Source organism: Betta splendens, chromosome 13 (genome assembly GCF_900634795.4).
Source record: "Betta splendens chromosome 13, fBetSpl5.4, whole genome shotgun sequence".
Classification (NCBI taxonomy): Eukaryota; Metazoa; Chordata; class Actinopteri; order Anabantiformes; family Osphronemidae; genus Betta; species Betta splendens.
In genome coordinates, this window is record NC_040893.2 from 18,877,730 (window position 1) to 18,905,278 (window position 27,549).

At 55.4% G+C, this 27,549-nt stretch overlaps 2 protein-coding genes across 2 annotated transcripts; one reads left to right on the forward strand and one right to left on the reverse strand.

The window, feature by feature from the left end:
* The first annotated feature begins 2,219 nt into the window (after window positions 1-2,219).
* Window positions 2,220-3,985, forward strand: LOC114867496 (V-set and immunoglobulin domain-containing protein 10-like 2). The gene is made up of 2 exons (XM_029170171.3): window positions 2,220-2,465; window positions 2,816-3,985. The coding sequence occupies exons 1-2, from the start codon at window positions 2,414-2,416 to the stop codon at window positions 3,175-3,177; spliced, it is 414 nt and encodes a 137-aa protein (XP_029026004.1). The 5' UTR covers window positions 2,220-2,413; the 3' UTR covers window positions 3,178-3,985.
* A 1,613-nt stretch (window positions 3,986-5,598) lies between these two features.
* On the reverse strand, window positions 5,599-27,549 carry cdon (cell adhesion associated, oncogene regulated). The gene is made up of 19 exons (XM_029171838.3): window positions 27,095-27,549; window positions 16,923-17,061; window positions 16,560-16,838; window positions 16,056-16,202; window positions 15,793-15,936; window positions 15,444-15,725; window positions 15,103-15,372; window positions 13,049-13,284; window positions 12,288-12,462; window positions 11,118-11,234; window positions 10,544-10,747; window positions 10,293-10,474; window positions 9,141-9,246; window positions 7,999-8,121; window positions 7,678-7,869; window positions 7,354-7,595; window positions 7,201-7,280; window positions 6,413-6,639; window positions 5,599-6,155 (listed from the first exon to the last, which is right to left on the reverse strand). Exons 2-19 carry the CDS (start codon window positions 16,993-16,995, stop codon window positions 6,001-6,003), a joined length of 3,234 nt encoding a protein of 1,077 aa, XP_029027671.1. The 5' UTR covers window positions 16,996-17,061; window positions 27,095-27,549; the 3' UTR covers window positions 5,599-6,000.

Sequence of the window (27,549 nt, forward strand, 5' to 3'; positions counted from 1 at the left end):
ACGTTATTCTAACTTAATTAAATAAAGCAGGGAAGGCGCTGCCAAAGGCCTGGAAGCGCTGGATAAGTGCACGTACTCAGCTGTGGAAAACAGAGGGTCCTGTGACAGGCCACCTGCTCCACCAGGATTATGGCTACGAGCTACCGTGCACTAAACAGCTGGAGCGGGAGCAGAACCGGGCCGGTGGGAGGCCGGTCCCGACGCAGTCCGCGGTTCTGGACAGCCTGGAGCCGCTCCTGTTTGCAGAAGGCCTCGGCGCTGCCCACGTCCCGGTCCACGGCCCGGTCCACGGCCCGGTCCACGGCCCGGTCCATGTCTGGCTCCTTCCAGGTCGGCCGGTCCAGACCCACTCTGAGCGGCGCTGTAAACTCAGCCTGCCGTGTTTGACAGCGCGTCCCACCAGAACCGGCAGGACCCCGTGTGACCCGGCGCGGGTCTCCTGTTACAGGCCTCAGCGAGCGTAAACAGCAGACAAACGCTCGTGAGCGGACGACACTCGATACGAGTAAATCGTTTACACAAGATGATTCGAATCGGGAACAAGTTAAATAATCTGAGCTCAGTGAATAAGTTTTACTCTTGTTTAGAGAAAACAAAATGTCCCACTAATGTGATTTATGTCTGGTAGAGAGCAAAGTTAATCTACGGACTACTGTCAGCCAGTGGAACTCCACCCGAAGTGGAGCGGCTGTTTAGTGTCTCACAAAGAGGAGGTCTTTCACATTTGAGCCATTTATGTGTAATTTATTTCTTGGAGTTTGGACTTTTTTCCACAGATTTTTGCGTTCTGTCCACCTGATTTGGGCCCAGTTTGAAACTCTTTTCATTTTTTCAGTCCTTCTGAGAGATCACTAGGAGTTCACCTTTGTTGCTGCGCGACTGCAGAGGTCACAGCTTCTCTGTGAGGCAGTATTTTGGGCCTGTGCTCCTGGGGCTGCGTTTAGGAAGGAGGCCTCTTCCTGCTGCCCGTGTCCCAAGGCCAGTCAGCTGCGGCTCTGGTTCTGGTGGAGGCCCGGCCCGTGAGACGAGGAGGGGCCCACGAGGTTTACGAGCACATCCTGGTTCACCGTCACCGGAGCTGGAGCTGAGGTTGTGAGGAGCCACGGCAGCGCACAGCTGGAGGCCGCACGAGAAGCACAGCATCAGCAGCCTGAGGCCGAGGGCGCAGACGGCGGCGGGAGAAGAGGGGTTAAAAAGGGAACCCGTGACTGTCAGTCAAAGGGGGACGGTCACAAGCAGAAACCTGCTTCCAGAAACACATTCCAGCTCAGGTGGTCCTGAGGTTAAAGGCTGGTGCCAGTGGTAGTGGCGGATCCAATCCCAGCCTGTTGGTTCCCATGAAGCACGGCGCTGCCAGGAGCCGATGCTCGACGTCGGGGGCAGTAATGTGTTCCCCAGATCCAGTAGAACCTGGGTCTGATCGCGTTCTCTCATCTGCTGCCAGAACCAAACGAAGCTGCTCCATCGCGGATCCGCTCACCTGGAGGCGTTTACAGGTCCAAGAGGGTCCAGATAAGCGAACCAGTGGCAGAACCCTGGACGCCGGACCGGGAGCTGGGAGCGGATGTGTCAAAGAATTGGATCTGCTCACAGAGCGGCTGCACCCAGCGCACAGTGCAGATGGGTGAAGGGTCCCGGTCCGGTCCAACCCGGTGCCTCCAGCCTTCAGTACCAACGCCCTCCTCCGGTCCGTGAGGCTTTATGTTGTGATTTTATTACATGGGCCTGTCTTCAACAGCTTTCTAAATATAGCCCTCCTTTTCCTCCTCCCTGAAAGCGCTGAACATACGTCCCTGCTAATTAGAGCCTTCTCCTCGTCTGCTGCCTCAGGAAGCTGCTCAGCTCCATCCTCGTCTGTGAAGCGAGCAGAACCCAGAGCAGAACAGCCAGAGGCTCTGCGAAAGCGCTTCACAGCTTGTGTCCAGCGAACTGGATGCCTCATAATCACACATTAACACCTTGTTATGCAGAAACGCGGCTTCCTCAGGTCAGACAGAACCGCTCGGCCCACCGGGCCGCACGACAGCCGCGTTTCAGCGCGCAGCATGAATGGGGGCCGCTGCCTCTCAGGGTAAATAATAACTTGCATGTGTTTGCGTGGGAGCTCTGCAGCCAATTCTCCAGCCGTGCTGAGCTCTGGTTTATATTTCACCCAGCGAGTAAGAGGCTGCGGCCACGGGTCTGTTCAATAATAAATGAAGCCGCGGCAGCGGGGACACCGTGCACCCGTCGCTCTCAGGTGGCGCCATTAGCCCGTGGTGAGCGGAGAGGGAGGCAGAACGGAGCGACGGCGCCGTCAGTAACTGAAGGTGAATCCAGTGCAGTTTGAAAGAAGCCTCGCCGTCGGAGCCCCAGCTTCCGTCGGCCGCTGTCGGACGGCGCTGCGAGACCTGAAGCCTCCAGGAGCGCGACCATGATGGCGCTGCTCTGCCCGCTGCTGCTCTGCCTGCTGCTTCCCGCCAAAGGTAAAGCGCCGCTGACGCGAAGGAGCTGCGGGTGAGTCGATGCAGGTCGGCTCCTTCACCCGCTGTCATTCTTCTGTCAGACTAAACGCAACCAGAGGCAGCATCATAAAACGGCATCGTCTAATGGGCCGGAGGCAGATAAACTGTGTGTGTTTCATTATGTGGCGTTCATCATCAGGCGCTGACGCAGTCCATTCCCAACAAACTGTGAGGTCTTGTAAAAGTTTTCTGACGACACTTAGTAATAAACATCTGTCAGAGCTGCGCCTGCGGAGGCCGCTCACACAACAACCAGCGAATTCCTCTTTCCGAGCATCTGAGTAACTGACTCCGTCTGTCTCCGCTTTCAGGCCTGGAGATATTGGATCCCGAGGAGGTGGAATACATCCACTCCCGCGCAGCGGCGCCGGTGGGGGGGGCCGTGACCCTGGACTGTGGCCCCACGCTGCCCAGCGTCTTCATCTGGGGCTTCACCAGACCCGGAACCGCCGCCAGCACGGCGCTGGCCTACAACTACGGGCAGGGCCCGAAGCTGCAGCCGCAGGCCGGCGCGCTGGCCCGCATGCAGGTGGCGGCGAACGCCTCGGCGCTGGTGCTGGAGGAGCTGCAGAGGAACGCCTCGGGCATGTACACCTGCCAGGCCCTGTACGACTCGGACCATGGGCCCCGCGTCACCTTCTACTTCACCCGCCTGGACGTGGAGGACGACTGAGCTCTGCGTTTGTCTGTTTGGACCCGTGCAGCTGCTTTGTGTGTCTGTCTGAATTATTTATACCCAAACTCTACTTGTAGACACTGGACAGTTCATTAGGAACAAGCTAATGCTAATTAATGCAGCGGCCCCATGCTGAGAGCAACAGATATTCTTTGCTACACACATTTGGGACGAGATGTTGTTTTGCTTTGTGACTCTGAGCTGCAGCACACACACACACGCACACACACACACACACACACACACACACACACTGAAACACTTTGATCGCCTGCTCCATTGTCTCCTTCGATCTTTGTATGAACCTACAGAGCGTGACGTGTGGACTTGGGTTGTGGTTTCCATTTCAAACACTTCAACTCTTGTATTGTGATAATTATTCAAACCATCTGGACTGTGGGTTCATTAAACGTCTTGTTTTCTTAAAAGATATTGTTGTGCAGTGGTTCTGCTTTATTCTAATCACAGTCACGTTGTGATTTTATCTCTTTAAAAGCATCAGACTGTGCTGAGAATCCAAACACTGTCTTTTCCCATTCGCGCTGCATCAAGGATCTGTCCGACACATCGCTCCAGGCTGCGAACTCTCATTCCTGAATCATTTCTGGGATGATTTTAGCGCCTTTGAACTGGCAGATACCTTGATACTGAACAATAAAACGAATGTTCTCTTAAATAATTCATCCATATTAAAATAAACATTTCTTTGTGTCTAGAAAAAAAAAAACTAAAACTCACTTCACTGCTGATTTATTTTTTAGCAAGTTTGGCTCTTGGAGCTCTTTTCAGTCTGAAGCTTAGTTTATTCCAGTGGACTTAGTATTGATCCAGAGTGATCACGCTGATCTCTGAACAGAATGGGGTCAGTTCAACTCATGCATGTGGGATCAAGATGAATCTGTTGGCTGGTTTAAATCCAACAGGTGCGTCCATTTGGACCGCCTGGACAAGATGGACACCCAAAATAACTAAAGGAACACAACCCCAGTCCAAATAATTATTGGACAGCCTTATGCAAAGCGCTTATTACTGCACCACACGTGAGCTCATCATCTGCAGCGATCCACTGGAATGCTGCCGTTGGAGCTCATCCAAGCACAACATGCTTCACATGCGCTTTGTGACATCTCAAGGATGAAACCGCCCGGGGTCGGAGCGAAGTGAGCTAACGACACACTGGCCGATTCATCGGCCCGCACTCATTGAGGGAGCGCTGCAGAGGGGAGAGAGAGGAAGAATGGTGGGCGGAGGGAGCGGAGCGGCGTTAACAGGTTGCTCTCCAGCAAGGAGCAGAAATTCCAGGGCGGACAATGAGCTTTCTTGTTCCCATGGGCTCCTTAATGAAGGGGCGTAGCTGCGTGGGCAACGGGTGCGGGGCTGAGGAGAGTGGCGACTGACGGACGTGGGAGGTGGAGAAGCAGCTCGTTTGGAGACAGCCCTGCTCTTATCGTCTCCTCATGCGTCCAGTCTGCATCTGTCAGCGTCCCCTCTCCCTCCCCGGACCATTTCTCTTTCATTTCCAGCTTCATTTCCGACCCCTTGTTCCGTTTCGTCCTCCTCCTTGCGCGGGAATCATAATGAGCTTTCCGTGCGAGGAGCTCCAGGGCAGAGGAACAGCGTAAAGGCCACTGAGTAGAAACAACAGGCGGCCGAGGCGGCGGCAGCATCAGCGGAAGGCGAGGGGTGCCAGACGAGCCCAGGCCCGAGGACCGGCCGCCCACTGTGGCACCGGCGCCGGAGGACGGCACCGAAGCAGCGAAGCGTGGCCAGCGCCGCCGCCTGCCCACTGGAACCCAGTCAGACCCAGTCAGAACCAGTGAGCACGAGTCTCAACACGGACGCTTTCAAAACACCCTTGAGGCCTGGAAGCTGTCCTTCAGCTGGACGGTACCGCTCTGCATGAACCTGCGGCACGTAGCATCAGTAAACTGGGACTGACGTCATGTGGTTGAGGTCATGGTTTTGATATTTGCTTGTGTTTGGAGGAAACAGCCTCACAGATGGTCATAGAACACAGTTAGCTGCATCATCACTAACTCATTACTCCATTATTATGAAACCATGGACGGTTCTTCTCCTGACCGGGTTCTGTTTACTCTCTCAGGGCAGCGGTAACATACCCTGTTGCATACTCTGTTCCCCCGTTACTGGTGTTCCTCTGCAGACCGAGGCCAGAAGGTCAACAGAGCCCTCAAAGCTTGAGTGCATTTGGCCTCAAGTGATGCACTATCAAGGATCCAGTGAAGCAAAGAGCACGAGGCCTGATGTGAGCAGCGATGGGAGCGTTCGCCCGCTCAGAGGTCACGCCGAGTGGAGCAGCTCATCACGAAGCCACATCAAAGCGCCGCCACAAACATCCACGGCTTTGGACCAACGCTGGGAAAGTCAGCGCTGCACAGGAAGGAGGGGGCGCGGGCGTGAAAATAGCTCCTTTACTCGTCCATATCTCCTCTTTATATTATTACAAAACTTTACACAATTGCTAATTCCCACACTCGAGTGGAACACAAAGGGGACAAACAACAAAAATAAAGAGCATTTCTCATTCAAAAGGCATAAATAATATAAAAGACAAACTTTTCTTTGAAACAGATACATTCACATGATATAATATTTTACTACTACAAAAAAATAAATAAGTCATCTAAAGAGTTCTCCGTCTTTGGAGAGGCTTCCCTCCAGTGGGCCGCGCGCTCTTCCTCTGGTTTTCAGTGTCTCTCCACAGTTTAGTGTCCCACTGTCCTCTAGTGTCCCGGCTGCGTGCAGCTCTCACTGTCCCGCTGTGCTGGGTCTGTGACCCGGTTCCTCCACAGCCCACGCTCACGCCTCCTGCGGGCCCGGCTGGATCAGTTCCGCCGACAGGCCGCTGCTGCACATCCACCCGGGCTTCTCGTCACAGTCCAAGTGGGTCGGGCCGAGGCTCCCCCAGCGCACGGCGGGCCGCTCCGTGTCCGTGCGCTGCAGAGTCTCCTCCGCTGCACAGAAACACAAACAGGAGCTTCACGTTAAAGAGGAGCAGAGACTCTGGAAAGGCGTCATTTGTGGAGACGCTGCAGAGCTGGTCAGCAAAAAGCACGAAGGTCGGAAACGCTACAAAAACGGAGCAGTTCAAAAAGAGGAACCATGACTGGAAGTGAATTCGTGCATTTACTTATGTGTCGGTCATTTAAGACTGCTGAAAACCTGTCACTGTAACATTTCGAGGAGCGGCAGGACAGTAGCCGTGTCTCACCGTCGTCGGCACCGCTCCCCTCGCTCTCCTTGCTCTCCTCACTGCCCTCGCTCCCCTCCGGCTGCTCGTCCGCCCGCCGTCCGTCGGCCTCCGGGCGGCCCGGCTGCGTCGCGTCCGCGCCGTGGCCCAGAGGCACCATCTCCAGCCCGTCCTGCTGGCACGGCGCCACGCGCTGCATCGCGGGCGGAGCGCCGCCGGAGCACGAGCCGTTGGTCTTGTTGTAGCATCTGAGCAGAAACAGGCGGTGGTTTATAAGAGGCCGTCTCAGCGGGGCCTCGCGCGCCCCCCGGCTCCTGCCCCGCGATGCGCTGCCACCACAAACAAAGCCCTCGTGCTAACGGCGCTAGCGTGCAAAACTAGGGCACGGCTACGACTGGAGCTGTGACCGGAGGCTGGAGATCCACGCTGCCTCCGAGCAGCTGGGACGCGCTGTGGTTTTGCTCCCAGACGCAGACAGTTACGCTGCACGCGTCGCCTCGACTCTGCTGATTGGATGCTGCCCCCCCCCCCCTCCCTTCCCAGCAGCTGGAGGTAAATAAACACAGGGCTCATTAGGTCTGCTGGCTGGGTGCACACAGGGTAAACTGTGATGCTGGGGACCCTTGAGTACATAAACAGGACTAGCAGGAGGCCAAGTGTTTGTGTGTGTGTTGGAATCAGCCTTTAATATTAGGAGCTTTATGCACATTTTGATGCACCACAACCAAAGCTTCCAACACTAGAAAAAAAACCCAGTTAATTCCCACGTGTGTTGAAAGAAGACGCCCACGTGCGGCTGCGTCTCTCACCTGTTGTTGTTGCAAAGGTTCTGACAGCTCATGCAATCGGGCGCCTCCGTCTGTGGCAGAGCCGTGTACACGCCTCCGCCCTGGAAGGTGAACACAGGCCCAGTGAGTGGAAAGTTAAGGCCGTGGGTCCGGCGGCGCTGCCGTCACACTCACGTTGAGGTGGTGGTGGGGGTGCGAGTGCTCGCAGTCCCGCGTGCCTTCGTGGCCGTGCGAGAAGAGCCCGTTGGAGCCGTTGAGCAGCGCCAGGCCGTTGGGCAGCTTCAGGTGCAGGTGGTGGCAGCCCGGGGGCAACATGGGGCCGCCGTGGACGCCGTTGACAGCGGGGAGCGTCGTGTACTCCAGCACGTGGCCGTTCCTCTCTGCCGACTGGTACATGTAGTTGGGGGAGTCGTACTCTGCGGCAGAGGAGACGCGGCGGTGAGGACGGGCGCGTGCGGGGGGTTTGGGGCGCGTGCGGGGGGGTGTGGCTCAACTCACTGTGCATGTTGTTCTGCTGCCGGTTCCTCCACAGACACATGGCGATGAAGGCCAGCAGGATGAGCACCATCACCACCAAGACGCAGCCCACGATGGGGTACAGCAGGCCCCCGGGGGGGCTGGGCAGCTCGGGCACGTGGGGGCCCGGAGGAGTGATGGGATGCAGGCTGGAGGAGCCGGGGGACTGCCGCGCTGGGGGGGGGGGGGGCACAGACTGTGAGCTGGTGTACAGTTCATTTACAATGTGTAATTATGACAATCATACGGTAAAATTACAGTCTTGGCCGAAACGTGCCTGGACCTGAGGCGTGTGTCGTTTACCTTTGGTCTCGCAGATCATGACGTTGCTGTACTCGCTCTCGCCCCCGTCATTATAGCACTGCATCTTGATATCGTAGGAGGTCTCGGGCTGGAGGTGACCAATCATGTGCCAGTGTTTCACACCTGAGGAGGCGGGTCAAAAGGACGAGACAGAGGTGAGCATCCCACTGTGTAAACTCCCAGGTACCCCCCCCAACACACACACACACACACACACACACACACACACACACACACACACACACACACACACACACACACACACACACACACACACACACACACACACACACACACACACACACACACACACACTTTCATGGAGGTCATGTTCTTTCGCGCCCCCCCCCTCCACCATCTCCCCCTCCGCTCCACCAGTCCCATGAGAGCTCAGACAGTTGCTTTACTCTAGACGAGCTCCATATATGGCAGCTTCATATTTGTCCTGGCCTGCCTCCAGTATTCCCACTCCACACACACACACGCACGCACGCACGCGCACACACACACACACACACAATCACACAGTCCAGGCGCTTGAAATCTCAGATGAGTCGACCCTCTCACACACACACACACACACACACACACACACACACACACACACACACACACACACACACACACACACACACACACACAAATGCTCCATTTCCATCAAATGGGGCTGAAATAATCTGCTGGTGCTGTTGTGTTGTGTGTCATTTTCAGTTCAATAAATCTGCTCCGAGGCCGAGCTAAGTCCTAGAAGTAAAAAACTAAAAAGTAACGTGATGCTAAAGCCAAATGCTAGATTCCTTTGGAACCTATACATCGAGGAGCCTGAAAGCGGCGCATGCTGAAGGTGAAGCCTCCTTCCCTTCCCCTCCTGTGCCAGGCTCCGCTGTTAGCATTCCTCCCAGCAACCTGAGCCCCTCTCCTCTGCCTGGACTCATATTTCAGCTCCGGCCCATTAGTTGGCAGCCATTTATTAAAAACAGCTTTTAGAAGGCGCTGCTGTCTGGGGACGGTCGTTTCTATAAATCAAACAGCACAAATGCTCCCTCTTCACTAAACCAATATCCATTACGCTCCAAACCTCCGGGATGAGAAGCTGCACGCTGTGCAATGGCACAGACACACACATTCGGCTGTGGACTCACCTACGACCACGTCCCTTTTGTAGTCGCTGTCGTTGTCGCTGTCCGTGGGCCGGTAGTAAATGTAGAAGCCCTGGATGGGGGTGTTGTTGTTACTGGAGGGACTGTACTGTACGAGGCGGGGAAAAAGCAAATGTTAGCCTGCAGCGGTCTGCTGGGCAATTATCATACAAAGAGAGGAAATTATCTGGCAACTAATGGCCGGGCTCGTTATCAGCAGATGTACTGGGCTCAAAGCGAGATTGTGATTGCACTGTCTGAAGTTCAGGAAGCACTGAGCCCGTCTGAGGTTAAGTAAACTATCTGCATCCATCTGCAGCTCTAAACGGTCGGAGCCGCTTTGGAAAATCACGCGTCTGATGGAAGTGGCCTCTTAATCTGCGCCGGAGCCGAGCTCCGATCATTAAAGGCCTGATTGGGCCTCAGCTGCCAAAGAACCACCAGCGGCCTGAACCCGGAGACGCATCAAAACATCCGCCAGCGGCTTCCCCCTGTCAGAACCTCAGGCCCGACTACTGCAGCTCCCACCTCCCCCTGTCAGAACCTCAGGCCCGACTACTGCAGCTCCCGTCGCCGGCTTCTCACTGACAGAACCTCAGGCCCGACTACTGCAGCTCCCGTCGCCGGCTTCTCACTGACAGAACCTCAGGCCCGACTACTGCAGCTCCCGTCGCCGGCTTCTCATTGACAGAACCTCAGGCCCGACTACTGCAGCTCCCGTCGCCGGCTTCTCACTGACAGAACCTCAGGCCCGGCTACGCCAGTCTCCACTTCTCACTGACAGAACCTCAAGCTCGACTACTGCAGCTCCCGCCTCCCACTTCCCCCTGTCAGAACCTCAGGCCCGGCTACGCCAGCCTCCACTTCTCACTGACAGAACCTCAGGCCCGACTACTGCAGCTCCCGCTTCTCACTGTCAGAACCTCAGGCCCGACTACGCCAGTCTCCACTTCTCACTGACAGAACCTCAGGCCCGACTACTGCAGCTCCCGCTTCTCACTGTCAGAACCTCAGGCCCGACTACTGCAGCTCCCGTCGCTGGCTTCTCACTGACAGAACCTCAAGCTCGACTACTGCAGCTCCCGCCTCCCACTTCCCCCTGTCAGAACCTCAGGCCCGGCTACGCCAGCCTCCCGCCGCGTGTGCAGCACTCACAGTCCAGCGCAGCATGATCTGCGTGTCGCTGATGGCGTCGGTGGACGAGATGTGGGGTCCGACCACGGGCCGGTCCGCCATGCGCGGGCTGGCCTGCGGCACCTGGTACGGCTTGGACGGAATGCTGGGCGGACTCTCGCCGTACAAGTTGATGGCCACAACGCGGAACCTGTAGGTGGAAGCTGAAGGAGACGCAGTGAGTGCGGCGGTCGCGGCCGAGCCGCTGCCTGACGGGTCGGGGCGGGTCTCACCGGGCTCCAGGCTGCGGACCTCCACGGACAGCTTGAGCGGCGAGATGTTGTCGGCGGCCACGAGCCACTCGGTGCTGCGGCCGCGCCGGTACTCCACGCGGAACGCGGTGATCGGGGAGCCGCCGTTGGCCCGCGGGATCCACGTCACGTACACAGAGCTCTCCGTCGCCATGGAGATGGTCGGGCGGTCGGGGGCCTCGGGCACTGGGGCAAAAACAGAGGAGAAGACAGAATGACGTCCAGGATGCTCAGACGTCTGTGAAAGCACACAAACGGAACCACAAAGGTGGAATCAGTTAATCGGGAAAGAAAAACGGGAACAGACACAGATGACAGTGAAGCGGCAGCCGTGGAGGAATGTGTACTTACTGCCTGGGCTCTGAGCCACAAACTTAGAGAGGGCAGTGGCGAGTGAGAGAGAGAAAAACAAGGGTTAGTGAAAAGGCTAATGTGAGTTTCAGCAACAAAGGCTGGATTGTGACGCACAGAGCAGGCGAACGCTCAAACGCAGCTTTCTGCTCGGAGCATCTCTCCACCGGAGGGAACGAACAGAGCCCAGGGCCGGAGCTCCTACCTCTGTCGTGGATGACGACGCCAAAGTGTGTGTTGGGGGTTTTGTCCTCCGGGGCCTTGGGCGGCATGGAGACGACAGGAGGCTTGGACGGGTTTTTGTTGGTGGAGATGCTCTTCTCTGAGAGAGGGAACAGAAAGAGTTGGACGTGAGAAACGCCGGCCGGACGGGGCCTCGGCTCCTTCGGCTGCAGCATGAGCACATGGAACGGCTCCGGATGTTGGCTCTGAAATCTGAAATTTCCTCCCGCTTTCCAGAGCGGCTCTGGCTTTATCTGGGCCGGTTTCAGGTTTCCTCCTGAGAACTCAGCAGCTCGAGTTTAACCATGTAACTGCCTGGATGAGTGAGTGTCCAACCGAACGCTGGCCCAAGACAAAATAGCAAACTAACAAACTAATCACGTACAACAATTAAACAGTCCTTCCCTAAACAGTGTCGGTACCGTCTGATTTCTAATTGACCCGTCTCACTCATTTTCCAGCAGTTTTACAGTTTGTTTCTGACCTTGTGGAGACGCTTTTAAAAACACGCTTGGAGCAGGGACACGAAAAGTCACTGAAACGGTAAATAAATGAAAACAAGCGAGAGCAGCCATTGTTCTGGTGAATCTGGAACCGCAGCTCAGCGCTCCAGCCTGGTTTTGGCCCGGTTGGCGTGTTTTCGGTCCTGGACCGTTTTGTAAAAGACCCACACTTGGGGAAACAATCATTTGTGTGGTGTTTGGCAGAATTGGACATACTTCTGACCAGGGAACATTTTCTCAAGCCTGCAGCAGTAAAACATTATTGTCTGTTTGTGCCATTGATCTTATTTTTATTTGCTTCTAGAACATAAAAACACTAGACAGTCGTTGGCTGTGACAGCGAGTGGACAAAGACACCGTCATGGCGGTGACTGTATGTACCGTACAGGTGCTCTCACCTCTGATTCTTCTCCATGAATCAATTTTGACCAAAAAAAACAGCGTGTTTGTGTGAATCTACCTGTAGCTTAAAAATGCAATGAGCTTTGCTGCTGTAGAAGAAAACAAATGATCGCATCCATAGTAAAGTCCAAAAATGACTGGACGCTTTTTTTATATTTAGGCAGCTGAGGTTTGTTATTTTTTCCCAGAACAGCTGGATCAGCAGGTGAAGCTGCTGCCTCCATGAATGAGCACTTGAAGAGGCTGACCTTTGGCGGTGCGGAAGGTGAGCATGGCCGGCTGGCCCTCGCCCGCCGAGCTCCGAGCAACCATCAGCACCTCGTAGAGGCTGGAGGGCTCCAGCTCCGAGAGACGCAGGGTCTTCTCGCTGCCGGGGACGCGGACCGTGTGCCAGCTCCCCACCACCGTTCCCATTTCATCGACCTGACAGAAGGACGGACAGACAGGCAGGCAGGCAGACAGACAGAGAGAGACAGAGAGAGAGACAGAGAGAGAGAGAGAGAGAGAGAGACAGGCAGGCAGACAGAGAAAGAGACAGACAGAGAGAGAGAGAGAGAGAGAGAGAGAGAGAGAGAGAGAGAGAGAGAGAGAGAGAGAGAGACAGAGAGACAGAGAGACAGAGAGAGAGAGAGAGAGACAGACAGACAGACAGACAGACAGACAGACACACACGTGAGTGGAGCAACATCATCTGTCGTCTGAGCGTAATAATCGGAGCTCTGTCTTTCTGCGCCTGAATAATGACAGGGAACAGCTCCACAAACAATGCAGCGAGGTTTGGGTCACAGTTTCCAGCAACACTGGAGGCTGCTGCCAAGTCCTAACTAGTATCATACAGTTTTACAGTCAGACTGAAGCGAACGCGACTTTATAGAGGAAATGACCCAGCTCTCCGTGGGTCCAGGGCCCGACCCGGCCCGTTTCATTTAAGGAACAGATTACTGTTGCCTAGTCTCAGCCGGTCGGAGCCAAAACCAAGGCCCGGGTCTTTGCGTGCGTCTGTTCTCACCTTGCGGTACTTGACAAAGTAGGCGTTGATGGCGCTGCCTCCGTCGCGACCCGGCCTCCACTCCAGGTCGTACACGTCGGGCTTGTGCGTCTGGGGCGGGCTGGTGATGATGGGCGCGTCGGGAGTGGGCCGCTCGGCGCCGCGGTCCGCCGGCACCTCGTCCTCGGTCAGCGAGCGCCCGTGGCCCTCGTCGCTCTGAATGGGATGGAGCGACGGGTCGGGCTGCGGTTCCGTCACTGAGGAAACAGGACCAGGATTGAGACGGGAAACGTCGTTGAGGCAGCAGGTGGGAGATTCAGACTCAGCCTCAGCCTATGACCGACCCACGGGTGCCGCTTCATTAGGAACCTGACGTTTTTAACGCTGCGTTCTGGACCCAGTCGCACTAATAAAGGCCGTAGCAATGGCAGCAGTGTTGGTCCGGCAGTGATTAGCAGAGGTGGCCCTGCCGGTCCACGGGGACAGCCAGCGCTGGAAACTTTTACATTTGGAATGACTCTCATAATCTGCATAAAATAACAAGAACGCCTGGCTCTGCAGCCGCACAGAATCACGGGTTTGTTTTTCCCCTCCTCGCTTTGCCAGAGCCAGAAGCGTCCACCTGGGCAGATCCTACAAGCCAGAGGCTTCACAGCGTCTGACACCAGTCTGGCAGCGGTGGGGTGGAATTTTTTACCGACGGAGGGAGCGGGAAGCGAGGAGGAGCTTGAAGCCGAGCCGCTCGGCCCAACGTCCCGGTCGGGACCCGTTGGGCCGGTCTGCGGCGCGTGTGGCACCACATCAGGCAGCAACGCAAACAGGCGCGAAGCTGGTAACACTAGACCCGGTTCTGGCCGCGGCCAGCTGCCACGCATTCCACACGCCGGCCATTAAAATAGCGGAGAATCGGATCTCAGCGCGGCATCCAGCCGCTCGTTTCCTCCCTCTGCAGCTCTATAGCGTATCCACACCGATACCGGAGGAGGCATGTGGGGCCACGGTGTCGTCACCATCCTGATATACTGTACTCTGAGTAGGTGCTGCCAAGGCCGGAGCAAAATAAAAGGTCAGACCTTTAGAAAGGAGCACCTGGACCTGGAGCAGAACGCTCAGCAGAACCTCTGAAGGACGATTGAATGGAAAATGTGTTGAGTTTTTCTCATTTCCATTCAGTTTTTAAATCTGATATAATGAATTATGACAATCACAGAGTCATTTTTCAGGCTGCTATCACTGGAAGCAGATCAGCGTCTGTGGATCAAACAGCTACTGGTGACAGAATAAGGACACTCCATCACTAAACGCACGAAAGCAGGGCGTTGTCATGGAGATGCAAACAACCGTCCAAACAGAAAAGGGAAAAGTATTTCACACTGCTCTGAGACGGACGGCTCCAACAGACTCAACGCAGCAAAGCAGCAGGAGCCTGATAAGTTCTGCTGCCTGGTATCAAAAGGGCAACTGGCCACGAATGGACCCAGTGTTTACATCTGCTGGTGCAATAAAAGCTATCGATGCACATTTGTCTCCGCTTTGTTTAGCGGAGCCCGTCTGATTTGTGCCTCCCGTCCAGCACACGGGGCTGCATTAATCTGACTGGAGATAGAGGAGCGAGCCGGGGCCTCTGAGAGCGTCTGCGGGGGGGGGGGGGGGGGGGGGGGGGGGGGGGGGGGCTGTGATGTGTTAATAACTAAAAGGCAGTTGTGTATGATGTTGACAGCTGGGTGGTCTGCTCCTCGTCATAACCCTCCACGCTACTCCTTACATTCCAGCGTCCGGGGGCTTATCCCCGACGGCGTGCACAAAGCTCACTCTCACGCTCAGGCTCAGTTCAGGCTCGGAGGAGGGCGGCCTCGGCCAAACCCCTCCCCGGCCCCGAGGAAAACACATTCACACTCAGAGCCTCAGAGCGAGGGCTCCCTGCTGATGCAGGATGTGCAGAGAAACACCTGGAGGGCGGCCGGAATCCCATCCAACACCTCCAGAGCCACTGGTGACAGTCAACACAGGTTTTACCTCCTCAGCCGTTCATCACTCCTCCTAACTGAGAGTAAAGTTCACAGGTAAACACGTACCTGAGCGTGTTGTGAGCATCCCGTGTGACTGAGCTGAGCCGATGCCGTTGTCCAGCAGACACTGATACATCCCCTCGTCCTGTGGGCTCACGTCTGTGATTACGAGAGAGGATCCAGACATCTGAACGCGCGGCGACGCGGCCACGGGGTCCGCGTTCAGCAGCCAGGTGATGTTCGGGGACGGGTTTCCTGTGGCTGCGCAGGTGAAACGGGCGGAGGAGCCAGGGGAGACCAGCTGGTCGGTGAGGCCCTCTGTGATGGACGCCGGTTCTGTGGAGGACATGTGCACCGGGTCAGAGGGCGTCAAACAGGCCCCGCATTGATCTCGCGCCCGTTCTTACCCAGAACGTTCACCGTGTAGTTGGCGCTGAGCACGGGCCCGCGCTCCGTCTCTGCCCTGCAGGCGTAGCTCCCCTCGTCGCGTCTGGTCACCTTAGCGAACACCAGGTTGTTGTGGCGCCGCCGGTGCGACGGCCGCGGCGCCACCTCCTCGCCGTCCTTGAACCACCGGGCGGCCGGCGCGGCGCCAGAGACCACGCACTCCAGCGTCAGCGGCTGCGACTGCTGCGCCCACAGCGTCACCGGGGCGGTGGGGTGCAGGATCCGCGGCGGCGAGGGCGCGTCTGGAGCAAGGCAGCCGGCGTTACGGGAGACAAACACACGGGAAACCAGGAGCGCGTCGGGACTTACGTCTCACTGACAGCTTGGTGCCGTGCGCCTGCAGCACCGTTTCACCGGTGACAGGGTTCAGAGCTCCGCATTTATACGTGCCCTGATGCTGAGCGGACACGGACGCGATCTGTAGGTTTCCAGAGGGAAGAAGTAAATAATCCCCTGCGAAAAGAGCACAAGCAAATACATTAACACTACTTTATGCAGTATAACCCATGAAACTGCACATGCAAAGAAAAAACAATAAAATAAACAGGTTTCATTCGCGGCCTCAAACACACCTGCCGACTCCTCTATCCACTCCCCTCGGACTCGGAGCCTGGGAAGCGCTGGAGGGACGCTGTGCGGGAGAGGACACTCTATGAGCGCCGTGCCGCCCTCCTGCACCGACAGCGTTCGCCTTCTGCCGTCTTCATATTCCGATATTTCTGCACAGGCCGAGAAGGAGAAGAGCGAATCAAACATCTATGGAGAATTTAATACGGGCGCAGACAACAACAAAGGCCGGCAGCGCTACTGGGCCGAGCTGTTTGCGTTGGACCACTCGCTTTGTTTATTGTTGCAGTGAATGAGTCCGGGCGGCCGGATGCGCTCCCAGATCAGAGTCGGCCCCTTATTGAAGCGCCCAGCAGGAGCATGCGCTGCACAGGAAAGCCCCAGGCTCATTAAGGACACCGCTCAGGAGGCACCTGGAAGGGCGCCGAGGAAAAGCTCCCAACGCTTCCTTCCCCACCGCCGCTCACAAAGCGGCTGCTTTGAAGCCAGCGAATTCTCCGCATCCGTACCTGCTACGGCCACGCGCGCGAGGCGGCTGGCAATGGCCGGGCCGCGGGCCAGGCGCGCCACGCACTGGTACAGGCCCGCGTGGCGGGGCCCCAGGGAGGAGATGGTGAGCAAGGCCCCGCTGAGCTCCAGGCCCGGCAGCCCGGACGCATCCAGGGGGAGGCCGCGGAAGCGCCACGAGACCACCGCCCACGGGGGGCTCGCCGAGCAGCGCAGACGGGCCACAGAGCCCGGACTCTGGACCACGGAGGCCGGCTCAGAGCGGAAGGATGGGTACGGAGCTGGAGGCAGAAGAGAAACCACGTCTTTACCTCGAATGAAGAGAAGGAAGCTTTTAAAATGACCACAGGCTGAACACAACTTACACGAGCAGCTGATGAGCACAGACTGGCTGAGACACAGCACGGTGGACAGGAGGACCCTTAGGCCACTGTCCATGGTGCCCTTTGACCCCTGTCAGCAGCCGTGTTGATCGACACCAATGCTCCCGTCTGGTTGGAAGACCTGCAACAGAAAGGAGAGACACGTCAAAGCAGAGCTCTGGGATCAGACGCACAAAACGAAGAGAGGGTCCAGAAAAACACACACACACACACACACACACACACACACACACACACACACACACACACACACACACACACACACACACACACACACACACACACACACACACACACACACACACACACACACACACACACACACACACACACACACACACCACACGTCTCCCTCTCTCCCACTAATGGAGTGGCTGTGGAGAGACTGCCTCGCTCTTAATATCGCTCTCTTGTCACACTGCGTTGCTTCCACAGAGGTTCACTGTAGCCCGACGTGCAGACACACAGACGAGAGAAGAGCCAAGGGGAGCGACAGAAAAGGAGTGGAGGGCACGTAATTAGGAGCATTCCTCGATCCTTTTCAAGCCCACTCCCTCCAACTGTGGCACCTCCTCCTCCTTTTTTTAACAGTAATCCGGGCGAGCTTTGATCCCAGGTTCCTGGTTGGTAACCAGGGTTTGAGCCCGAGGCTGAGGCACAATGGCCGTCCAGCTGTGATATTCACACTGGTGCATTGGGGGCCCGCAGACGCTGGCGGAAAGGGCGAGCGGGGCTGGAAGGTGGGGCAAATTAAAAGGTTGATGTCTGGGTGGGACCGGTGGAGCTGAACAGGTTTCTCACCCCCATTCTCCAACCCAAACACTGTTTCATCTGAGTGACAATCGCGCAGGTCAATTCGTTTGGCCTCCTCTCCAGGCTGAAGTGTGACTCAGTCAGAACTACCCAACACAAAGCCTTATTTAATTACCATTTAGATCAAATGGGAAATAGAGTATTTAGACATATTTTTTCTCAATACAAGACTTTTGAGTGATGCTTCCACGTGGAGCCTTCCTTCATGTTTTCATTTTCATTCTCTGGCTCGGTGTCTGTCAGGGAGCATCTTGACAGCAGGAGGAGGAGGAGGAGGAAGAGAGAAGAGGCAGGAAATAATAAACTCTCCCATCACTGGCTCACACCCGCTTCTCACGCTGGGGTCAAAGGTCAGCGCAGAGCAGAGGGAGAGAGGGCGAGCCACCGGGTGTCTGGTGGCTCCGGACCAGCCCCCAGAGGTCAACTCCAACCTTCCGTGTCACACACTTATAGTTCACCAAATATCCTGCCATGAACCGCTGCAGACGCTCTGTGCCGTTGGGCCGAACGCGCGGCGTTACGTGACGGGCCTCTTGCGTTTCAGGCACCGGTTCAGATGTGCACTGAGGCGGATCCGACCCACATCCAGCAGCCTGGCGTTGCTCCGTCCCACGAGTTGCAACAGGCCCCGCTCACTGCCCCCATGTCATCAGTGGAAACTATCTTTCTGCCTCTGCCGGAGTAATGATATACAATTACAATAATAACAACAGCGCTGTGAGAGTGCAGAGCGTAGACGAGGGCACGCTGGCACAGACCCAGGGCCCGTTCTGTCAGTGCCTCTGGTTTCATCTACCTTTGTTTTACGCAGTGACTTCCTCCCGCTGGCTGTAGCAGTGGGGCACTCCAGCTCCAGCCCCATGTCCTTGTGTAAACACACAGCTGCCTATCTAGAACATCGATCTGGCACGACGAGGAAACACAGGGGCATCATTCCTGCTTCTTATCTGTTTGGCTCGACTCTGACATCCGCCACCATGAAGCTGCTCCCGTGGAGACAGACTCGGAGGAGATCTAGTGTCCCTCATCACGCGAAGTCCTCCTGCTGCCGGCAGCACGGAGCACAGGGAAAGGCAGGTCCTGCTGCTTCCCAAGCAGACGCCCAGACAAAAGCTGGAAGAGCCCACTGACAAAGGGGGAAGTCCTTGTTAAAGCCTGATTGGCCCGAAAGTGGTCTCCTCATGTCCAGTGTTGATCTGCAGCCAGCCCACTTCCTCACACGTCTGCTCTCCTCCTCAAAACCCTCAACTACACAGCATCAAGGAAATCAACCCTGCTTCAGATTCCCTGACATTGTGTTACTTTCTGGTTTTCCACTTATGTTGGGATCCACCAGCTATAAACTGAAGAGACATCTTCCCTGCAAAGCTGAGTCAAGAACGCTGGGATAGTTTGGGGGGAAAACTAGGTTAGAGTCAGTGGGTTCAAGTGGAAAAGAATCCAGATCTCTTTAACGTGGGGGTTGACCCGTGTGTGCTTGGGAAATGTTTGACTGACACCAGGCCTAAGACTGAGAATTAGAGAAGCAGCTAAAAAAAAGAGATTCACCTCTGACAGGCGTTACCTTCATTTATCTGTCGTCCTGTGCGTAACAAGACTCAGATAGACATGGAAAGAGCAACGTCTGTCCTTGTAGAACAAGAAGGATCCCTGGTGACGACACCAGGGAAAACAAACACAGCGACAGGCTGCCCTCAGGGGAAGTAGTTGGAGTTGTGGTAGGTGTTAGCACCTGCGCTGCATCTGCTCCTCCTGGGGCTTTTGCCCCCTTCTTCACAGGAACTAGTTAAAGCCCCATCTGCCCCCATGAAGGCCTGACTGATATCCCTGTCATATTGGGTAAACAGGGACAAAAGCAGTGCGCTGGAGCATCAAAGAGCTGGAGGGCAGAGGAGGAACAGGTCACAACTGGTGCCGCTGACGGATGCTGGGGCTCCACTCCGCACGGCTGCACCGCTGAATGAAAGCCACCTGCAAACAGCCACAACCCCTCGCTCCGATACTGTAGCCGAGGTCCGACCACAGGCCATCAAACCCAAACGCTGCGGTAAACGACTGGGTCGGCGCTGAAGCTGTTCTGCAGGTCTCTGGGATGATGGTCTAATCTGACCCGTGCGCTGAAGCTGATTCACATGCTACGGCCCCAACCTGTCTGCACTCGCCGCACACCTCACTGACAGGGGATCTGCAGCGCACGCATTCCTCAGCTCCGCGGGGAAAAGGTGAGCGACGGACGGAGGAGTCACAGGGAGGAGATAAATTCAGAGCAGAACGCGAGGCGGCGGGAGGAACATAGCAAGTGTTCTGTGGGAGAGGAGGCTATGAGGAGGTGAAGCGTTCCCTGGGAGGCGAGCGGCTGCCAGGACTCCTCCCTCTTTATGTGGCTCAGGGATGTACGTACAGATAATAGCTGAGCTCGCATCCACATCTGCCAATGCCGACCGGTGATTCAGGCACGGCCCACCTGGGAAGAGCCTCCTGAGAACAGACTCCGGGGGACCATGGAGGCCGCCTGGGGCCACGGAGGAAACTAATGAGTGGAAACACTGGGCCTCTCCTATGGTCTGACGCTGTCTGATTAAAGACTGAGACATTATTAAAAATGGGACCGACTAAAGAGACGGCGAGCAAAACAGGAAGAGAGAGAGAGACATGGTTTCGAATCAACTAAGGGAATTAGGAGGACAAAGGAGAGAGGGCCTTTTTGTTTTACAATGAGTGGTGAGGACACGGGAGGACGCCGGTCGATCCACAGCGCAGAATGTCCGACCTTCCCTGATCCCAACATCCTGCGGAAAGTTAATGCATGGCTCCCCGATAAATCATTTAAACCAAGTGCGACTGCAGAAGACGAATGAGCTACGCCTTCAAGGACAGTGCGCCTTTCAGTGGCTGCCGTCTCCCCAGCGGTCCGGGAGGCCGAGGGTGACGGCGGGGCCACGCGGGTCCCAGAACTGTGCGACGCCACAGACACGACGACACCAACACAGTGTGGGATCAGAAGCGCAGAAGAATGGGGGGAGAGGCCCCCGGGGATCAGACAGTCACATCCCACAAAGCCCTGTTTACCAAGGGCACACATGCTCCCCCTCCTCCCTTCCTCTCCCCAACGCCTCAGTTCACCAAAGCTTGACCCTCCCAAAGTGCCAGGACTGGGACCTGGGAGACAGCGCTAATTCTAGCCCGAGGCCCGTTGGCCGAGCACACAGACCGAGAGAAAGGAAGGGAGGGAGGCGGAAGACTGAGACCGAGGGAGAGAGTGGGGACTGAATGGTACAGTATGCAAAACCCATCTTAATTGGAGATTGTTCTGCAATGTCTTGTTTTTCTTGGGAATATGTGGAGGGGGACGAGGGGGTGCGGTTGTTTCCCAAGGTCCTGAACAGCGGGATTAACCACGGGGGCGAAACTCAATAGTGGCCTCGGACACTGGAAACAGATCCGCGGGTATCGCCACCATACAAGGCCACCTCCAGACCTTTTGCAAAGCGTATGTAACTAACAACCCTGCCCCATTGTCAGGGCTCTCTGGGCCCTTCCGGCTGATTTCACAGGCCTTTCAGTCCACGGGGGAACGTCTGCTCAGACGAGGAAGGTAATTCTGATGGAGAGGAGGAATGCACAAAAAGGCCTCCTTGCCCGCAGGGTGTGTTAAAACACTGATCTCCAACATGTGCCAAGAGTCTGATTCCTCACGCCTGGCGAGAGGAGAGGAGGGATTGTGCAGCTGTGGCACCGGGGCCGAGGAGGCCACGGATTCACATACCTTGCTATCAGCCCCGGTTAAGGAGATGAGAGGAAACCGCGCTAATGCAGGGGAGGAGAAGACGGTTGCCAAATGCCTTGATAACGTCCACCTTCTCTGGGAGTCAAGGCTTTATCTGTGTTTTTAAATTCTGTTGTAATTATGGGCATTTGGCGATCTGATCCAGCTGCACCCACCCCCCGACTTCCCCCACTCCCCCTTCCCTCCCCAACTCTCCTGGATTCCATCACTGCCTGTGTCTCTACAGCAACAAGCAGCGAGGACGCAGACAAAAGTTTCTGTTCAGTCTCCTCCTGAAAGATCCCTGGCTGCCGACCAAAAGCTCTCTCCAAACTCACCCATATATTAAATAATGTAATTTCAAACATGTGCAACGAAAACAAAACGACAGCATTTCCAAATAGATACAAACACGAAACCTTCAGAAAGTTAGAAAACAATTTAAAAATAAAGCTGAACTCTGTTTGCTTCCTCTTGGTTTGTCACAAGAGGCGTGAGAAAAAACACAGTATTTACATGCTTCAAAATGATGAAATGACCCTGCGAATATAGAATAATACAACATCTATTTATTTCACGTAAAGGGGGGACTTTTGGAATCCTGGCCTGACCTCCACAGAATGAAAAACAAACCCCTGTAAAAAAGGTTAAAGTATAATTAGTCATTTTCACCAATTCCCCAAATCTCTTGCAAAATCCCAAACAAACCAGCTCCCGTGAATAACGAGTTTGAGCAGCCAAGGATAAATATGCAGACCCAAACAGTGCACAGACGCTTTATTTAGTTTGTCTAAATGTTTATCCATCTCGCCTTGTAACACTTCACGCTTGTTGTACGGCAATTGGGAGATCGCAAAACAAGCTCGGTGGCGATCCGTCAACACATCATCAGAGTTTCCATTTCTGGCTCGTGGTCAAATCATTAAAAAAAGAATCAAACTGCGTTTGAGGCAGGTGACGTAGTCATGACAACAGGAAAACACCGATAGCGCACGCCGGCGCTTCGTGGAGGTTTGTGTCCGGACACGCGCAACGCAATGACGTGTGATTTCATTACACACAGTTCAGATCGGTCTGCGCCCCCTGAACAACAGGAGGATGGACCGGATCACCTGCAACTCAAACGCCTCTGCTCCTTTCACGAGCGTCTTTTATGAATACGGGGTCTCTTCACCCCCGAGGGGCCGCGTGTCGGACGAGGGAAAGCCCAAAATGGCACCCACGACCGCAGGCCTGGATCCGGGAGCAAAACAGCCTTCAAACAAGCAGCCTGTTTGTCAGCTGCAGAGGAGTGCCAGCCACTGGCCTTGCCTTAATATAGTCTTGCTGCTCCTTGTGCTGCCTTTTCAACAGCGCACACATTCGGCTGCGCACAAAACCCCACGTCAGATGTGACTTATTGGTTCAGCGTTTGAAATAGAAAGCTGCGGTCGCTCACGGCTTCAGTGAGAGGAGACATTAACTCTCGGGGCGTGCGCCGGCTGAGCGGAGGCGCAGTTCGTGGAGGCGCCTACAGGAAAGGACAAAGAGATGAATCTTGCGAACAGGAAGACGCTGGGAACGCTGTCAGCAGACGTCCAGTTCAGGAGTTCACCGTCTGAAATCGTCTCGAGGTCTGTGCCCGGAGACAAAGCTGCAGAACAATGCGTCTCCTCATGCGTTGGACAATCGTGAGGAAAAATAGGCTTTATCCAAAACGTTACGTAAACCTCTCCAGGAGGACGTTACGCCGCCTCACACATGTGCTTTTCTGTATCATAGCCACTCTGCGCCGGCTGCCGACGCCAAAGGCGCTCCCTAAGAGCATTTTGCTATGATCGTATCAGCGCTACATCATTTTTTCCAAACGTAAGAGTCGCGGTCTCCATCAAAGCGCGTCCTGCGTCGGACAAACTGCTGCTTGACCATCTGCTGCAGAGGTAATTTCATTATGTGTGTGTTTATCTCCACGCGCCGTGTGGTACTGGGACTCGGACACTCGGAGCTGGAGCCCGTTTCCATTAGCGACCGCCGCGGCCCGGCCCACCTTCGCCCGCACGGCTCCGGCCCGCTGCCTTTCGGTGGCTGGATGGAACATCTGTTTCTGCTGCGGCAAAAGCTGTTTGTTTGTCTTAACAATTAGGCCCAGATGTTTCTCATTTCATTTCTTACATCTCTCGAAAGTCATTATCCGGGTTCGGATGCTTCGTGCTTTTGGATCTTTGAGAAACTCAATACGAGCGCCTGCTGAAAGGCTACGATCAGCTCACCTCCTACATCACAGAGTCGAAGCCTGGAGGCGTTCAGGCTGCGTGGAACCTTCAAGAGTAGCAAGCTTTCAAAGTGCACTGATTCACTATGGGCTGATGGATCATCCGTCAGGGGGGCACAGATAAAGTCCCACGCAGATACGCGTGTTGTGTAGTAGTGAAATAATAACACAATGAGCTCGGAGCACATGACAAGTGCTGCTAATGACAGCTACATGTAAACACCAGTGACACCGGCAGCTCCTGACTTTGTCCTCAACTCCATTTCACCTTACGGACTCCTCTCGCAGCTTGTCTGTGGGGGAGATTTCAAGGGGGAGTAAAGCCTGCAGCTGCGAAGTGCTCTCACCCAACCAGCAACCAGCCGTCAGCAGAACTCAAAGCCTCCTCTGACCTGCCCGTCTTTCCCATCGACCCCCTGCTCGTGGCTGCTGGGTGTTGTCAATCAGCACCCCCCGGCTCCTGCAGCATGGGGGCTCCTTGGCCCGATGCCTGAAACCCCTAATGGGGTCTGAGCTCCGCTTGTGTCCCTGACGAATGGGAGGCAAAGCTCGCACAGTAGAAAATGGTAAAAATGCTAGGGTTCCCTGAGCAATGAGGGTGGAGAAGGGAGCTGCGCGTCAGGAGTTCAAACAAGCCGGGGAACGGCTGCTCCGGGGGTCAAAGGTCAACCACACAACAGTCCTCCAAATTCTGCTATGCTATACTAAGAGGCTGAGGTGGATTAGCCAGCGAAGGTTTAGAAACGATCACGACTTAACTCCAGCACTCAAAACATTATAAAGATGATGAAAAATGAGGCGAACGCATGAAGTTTGATTTTTTTCCCCTTCCACCGTTTTATGACTCTCGAACATTTTTCTCAGCCAAAGGTTGATCTTATGGAGCAATAATATGACAGATCACAGCGCAAAACCAAATAAACAAGCGAACCGCAGCCTGATTAAGGTCTTAAATTCACTCACATTCGCTTAAGGCCAGAGCTGAGGTTTGCTGCCTGGCTTCAAATGTGCACGGCCAAGAAAACAGCAGAATGTGGGACGTGCCCAAAATACAGTCGCCCATTTGGACACACCCGACCCGACCGCGCTCACCTCAAACAGAGGTCCAGCCCCTTTATCTATCTCAGCGCGCCCTGCACTAACATCATCATTCAGTCTGTGAGGAACCAGAACAAACACTTCATCTGGGCTCAAAACGCCGCGCTATCGTTCACATATACCTTCCACTGTTGCCATGGAAACGCCAGGGGTTATCTGCCAATCAAGGGTCGCTCATCGTCGCCGGAGCGTATGTGCTCGCGTGATTAGAACACAACATCAGACGAGCGCAGAGGGCCATTAGCGAGCCGGGGCTGGTATCATTACACATGCTTACATTCAAATTGCCCACTTAACATAGTTCTCCTACAGCAGCATGTGTTTATCATTAGCGAGCGCCATAATGGCTCAAACATTATTCTAACGCGCCTAATGGCACAGCCGCGCTTTGTTCGGCTCTGCCTGATAAGCGCCGGGACACTAATGGCTCGTTAATTTCCCTCCGAGTCACAGACGCACACGGCGACAACAACAAAAACACTCCGGCGTTGTCTGATTCCGTCACAGCGCCCACATGTTGCTGTGGAGAGAAGCCCGCACGCTCACAACATGGACGAGCGGCAGCTCCACAGGCGGCAGCTTTTACATTTACAGGCCTGTTCTGTCTTTGTATGAAGAAACGGCAAAAACCCTTTTTCTGCCGCTGAAAGCTCGTTTGCAAAGACCTTATTTGAGTCCTAGATCCAAAACAAATACGCAAGAGGTTCATCCAATAGGCTCAGGATTTAGCGCCAGCATAAAAGGAAGCTCATCTCCACAATCTCACAGACGCGTTATCTTCAGGAGGAGGTATTTAAGATGAAGCTCCTCGGTGAAATGAAGTTTAAAAAACAGAGGCCCCCAAAAAAAAACTCAGCTACAGCTGATTAGAACTGACGCTGGCTCAGACTCTAAAACCCGAGGGAGGAGTGAACGCAGTCAAAGAGCAAATCTCACCCAACACTGGGAGGAACTGAAAGGACCTGAAAGCAGCGGAAGTGTCAACAACAATGCGCGAGCGCCTGTTTGAACTTGGACGCGTTTTCTCTCCATGTGCGTCGCAGCCACCGCGAGTCACGCGTCCGCGGACGATCCTGCGCTTTGTTCTCCACAACCTCTAAGCGCTGGCTTTGGTGAGGGTCGCCCGCATGCGACGCGTACGCGGCCCTGACGGGGGAGGAACCGCCGCCGCAGCCTCATCAAACCACAACTCACCTTCACATCAGCGCAGAGGCCAAAACTACCCGTCCAACGAGGAGTCACCACTGCTGGTTCTGAGGCCCGATGAAATGTGCCACTGGGTCAGTAAGACCTCACTGTTGTAATGAGTCCAGTCTGGAGTTCATTACTTTAATTAGTCCAATAAGGGATTCTGTGGAATCATCCGAGGCCTGTAGTCGTCATCACCCAATGACGCTGTGTGTACAGTGTTTGTGCACTTGCCAGACGTTAGAGCAACAGCGCTATCACCAGAGGAGCGTTTATAACAGCCTCGGGCCTCGTCTAAAACAATAAAGGCTCTCTGTCTGCGCAGACGAGCAGCCACTTCACGTATCGCTCTGAGCCACTGTTTATTCACGGGAGTCAATGTGGCAGAAAGCTCGCTCCCACCGCGGGTTTATTTACACGCATCTCCTCTCTCAACTCTCACCTTTTACGACAGTGGCGTCAGCGCAGGGACGTGTTTGAAAAGCGTCCCTTCACGTTTCACGCAGAAACGCAGCCCGCAGGCGTCGGTCTCCGACCGGCGACACGCCGCCGCCGCCGCCGCCGCTCACCGGACCAACATTTAGGCGATTCATTCACCTGAGAGTGCGCACAGGTAGCGCGTAACTGCCCGATAATGGCGCTGCTCTCATGGGTTTTGCACAAAAACGCAACAGCCTCGTCTTTCTGCCGCTTCTCTAACAAAGAGGTTCAAGTCATAACACGTTTAAAGAACAGTAAAGTGTGTCACAAAAGTGACTTAAGCGCAGACACGGCCTCTAACGTGACCAGTGAGTTCATACACACATATATAATATTCATTTCCGTACACGGGCGCCCCCGTTGACGCGCACGTAGCGGCCGCCGCTCCGCGCAGCGGAGCTCCCGCAGAGTTCAGAGACTCCGCCAACGTTTGCGCCTCTTTCTTTCGTGACTCCCAGAGGCGCCCGGCTGGTCGGTGCGCACCGAGCCCCCCGGAGCCCTGCCCCGGCCGGCGGGGCCAGGCGGGCGGGCGCGCGCGGCAGCGGCCCCGCGACTTACCTCTGTTGCGGGAGGGCAAACGCTGCGAGCCGCCGGGTGAGTTAGCAGCCAGGCGCATTCTTCTGGTGGCAAATCCGCACGGGGCCCTCCATTAAACACGGGCTGAACGAGCGGGACGACGGGAGGAACATGAAAACGAGCGGAGCGACGGGAGGAAAGCTGGCGGACCCGCGGAGCAGCGCTGCCGACGCGGCCAAAGGTGCGGAGCCGTTCCTGGGTCCAAACTCGAGCCGAAGTTCCGCGTCCGTGGGTTCGTGTAAAAGCGTGGCGTCCCGGCTCCGCGCGCTCTTTCCGCGTCCGACCCGTCACTGTAACTTGGCCGCCGCGTCTCGCTCTCGGTCTGTGCCGCCGCCGCGTCCACGCACACGCATCTTTGAAGCCAGTGTCGAGTTGCTCAGCAAATCATGGCAGCGGTGCGGCTGGTTCGTCAGACCAGGAATGTCCCAGCCCCACAG

Coding starts and splice junctions, on each gene's coding strand:
- LOC114867496 (XM_029170171.3), top strand. CDS start 2,414: ATGATGGCGCTGCTCTGCCCGCTGCTGCTCTGCCTGCTGCTTCCCGCC. Junction 2,466..2,815: donor CCTGCTGCTTCCCGCCAAAG/GTAAAGCGCCGC, acceptor CTCCGCTTTCAG/GCCTGGAGATATTGGATCCC.
- cdon (XM_029171838.3), bottom strand. CDS start 16,995: ATGGACAGTGGCCTAAGGGTCCTCCTGTCCACCGTGCTGTGTCTCAGC. Junction 9,247..10,292: donor AGATCATGCTGCGCTGGACT/GTGAGTGCTGCA, acceptor CGCCTCGTACAG/TACAGTCCCTCCAGTAACAA. Junction 7,281..7,353: donor ACCCCCACCACCACCTCAAC/GTGAGTGTGACG, acceptor TTCACCTTCCAG/GGCGGAGGCGTGTACACGGC.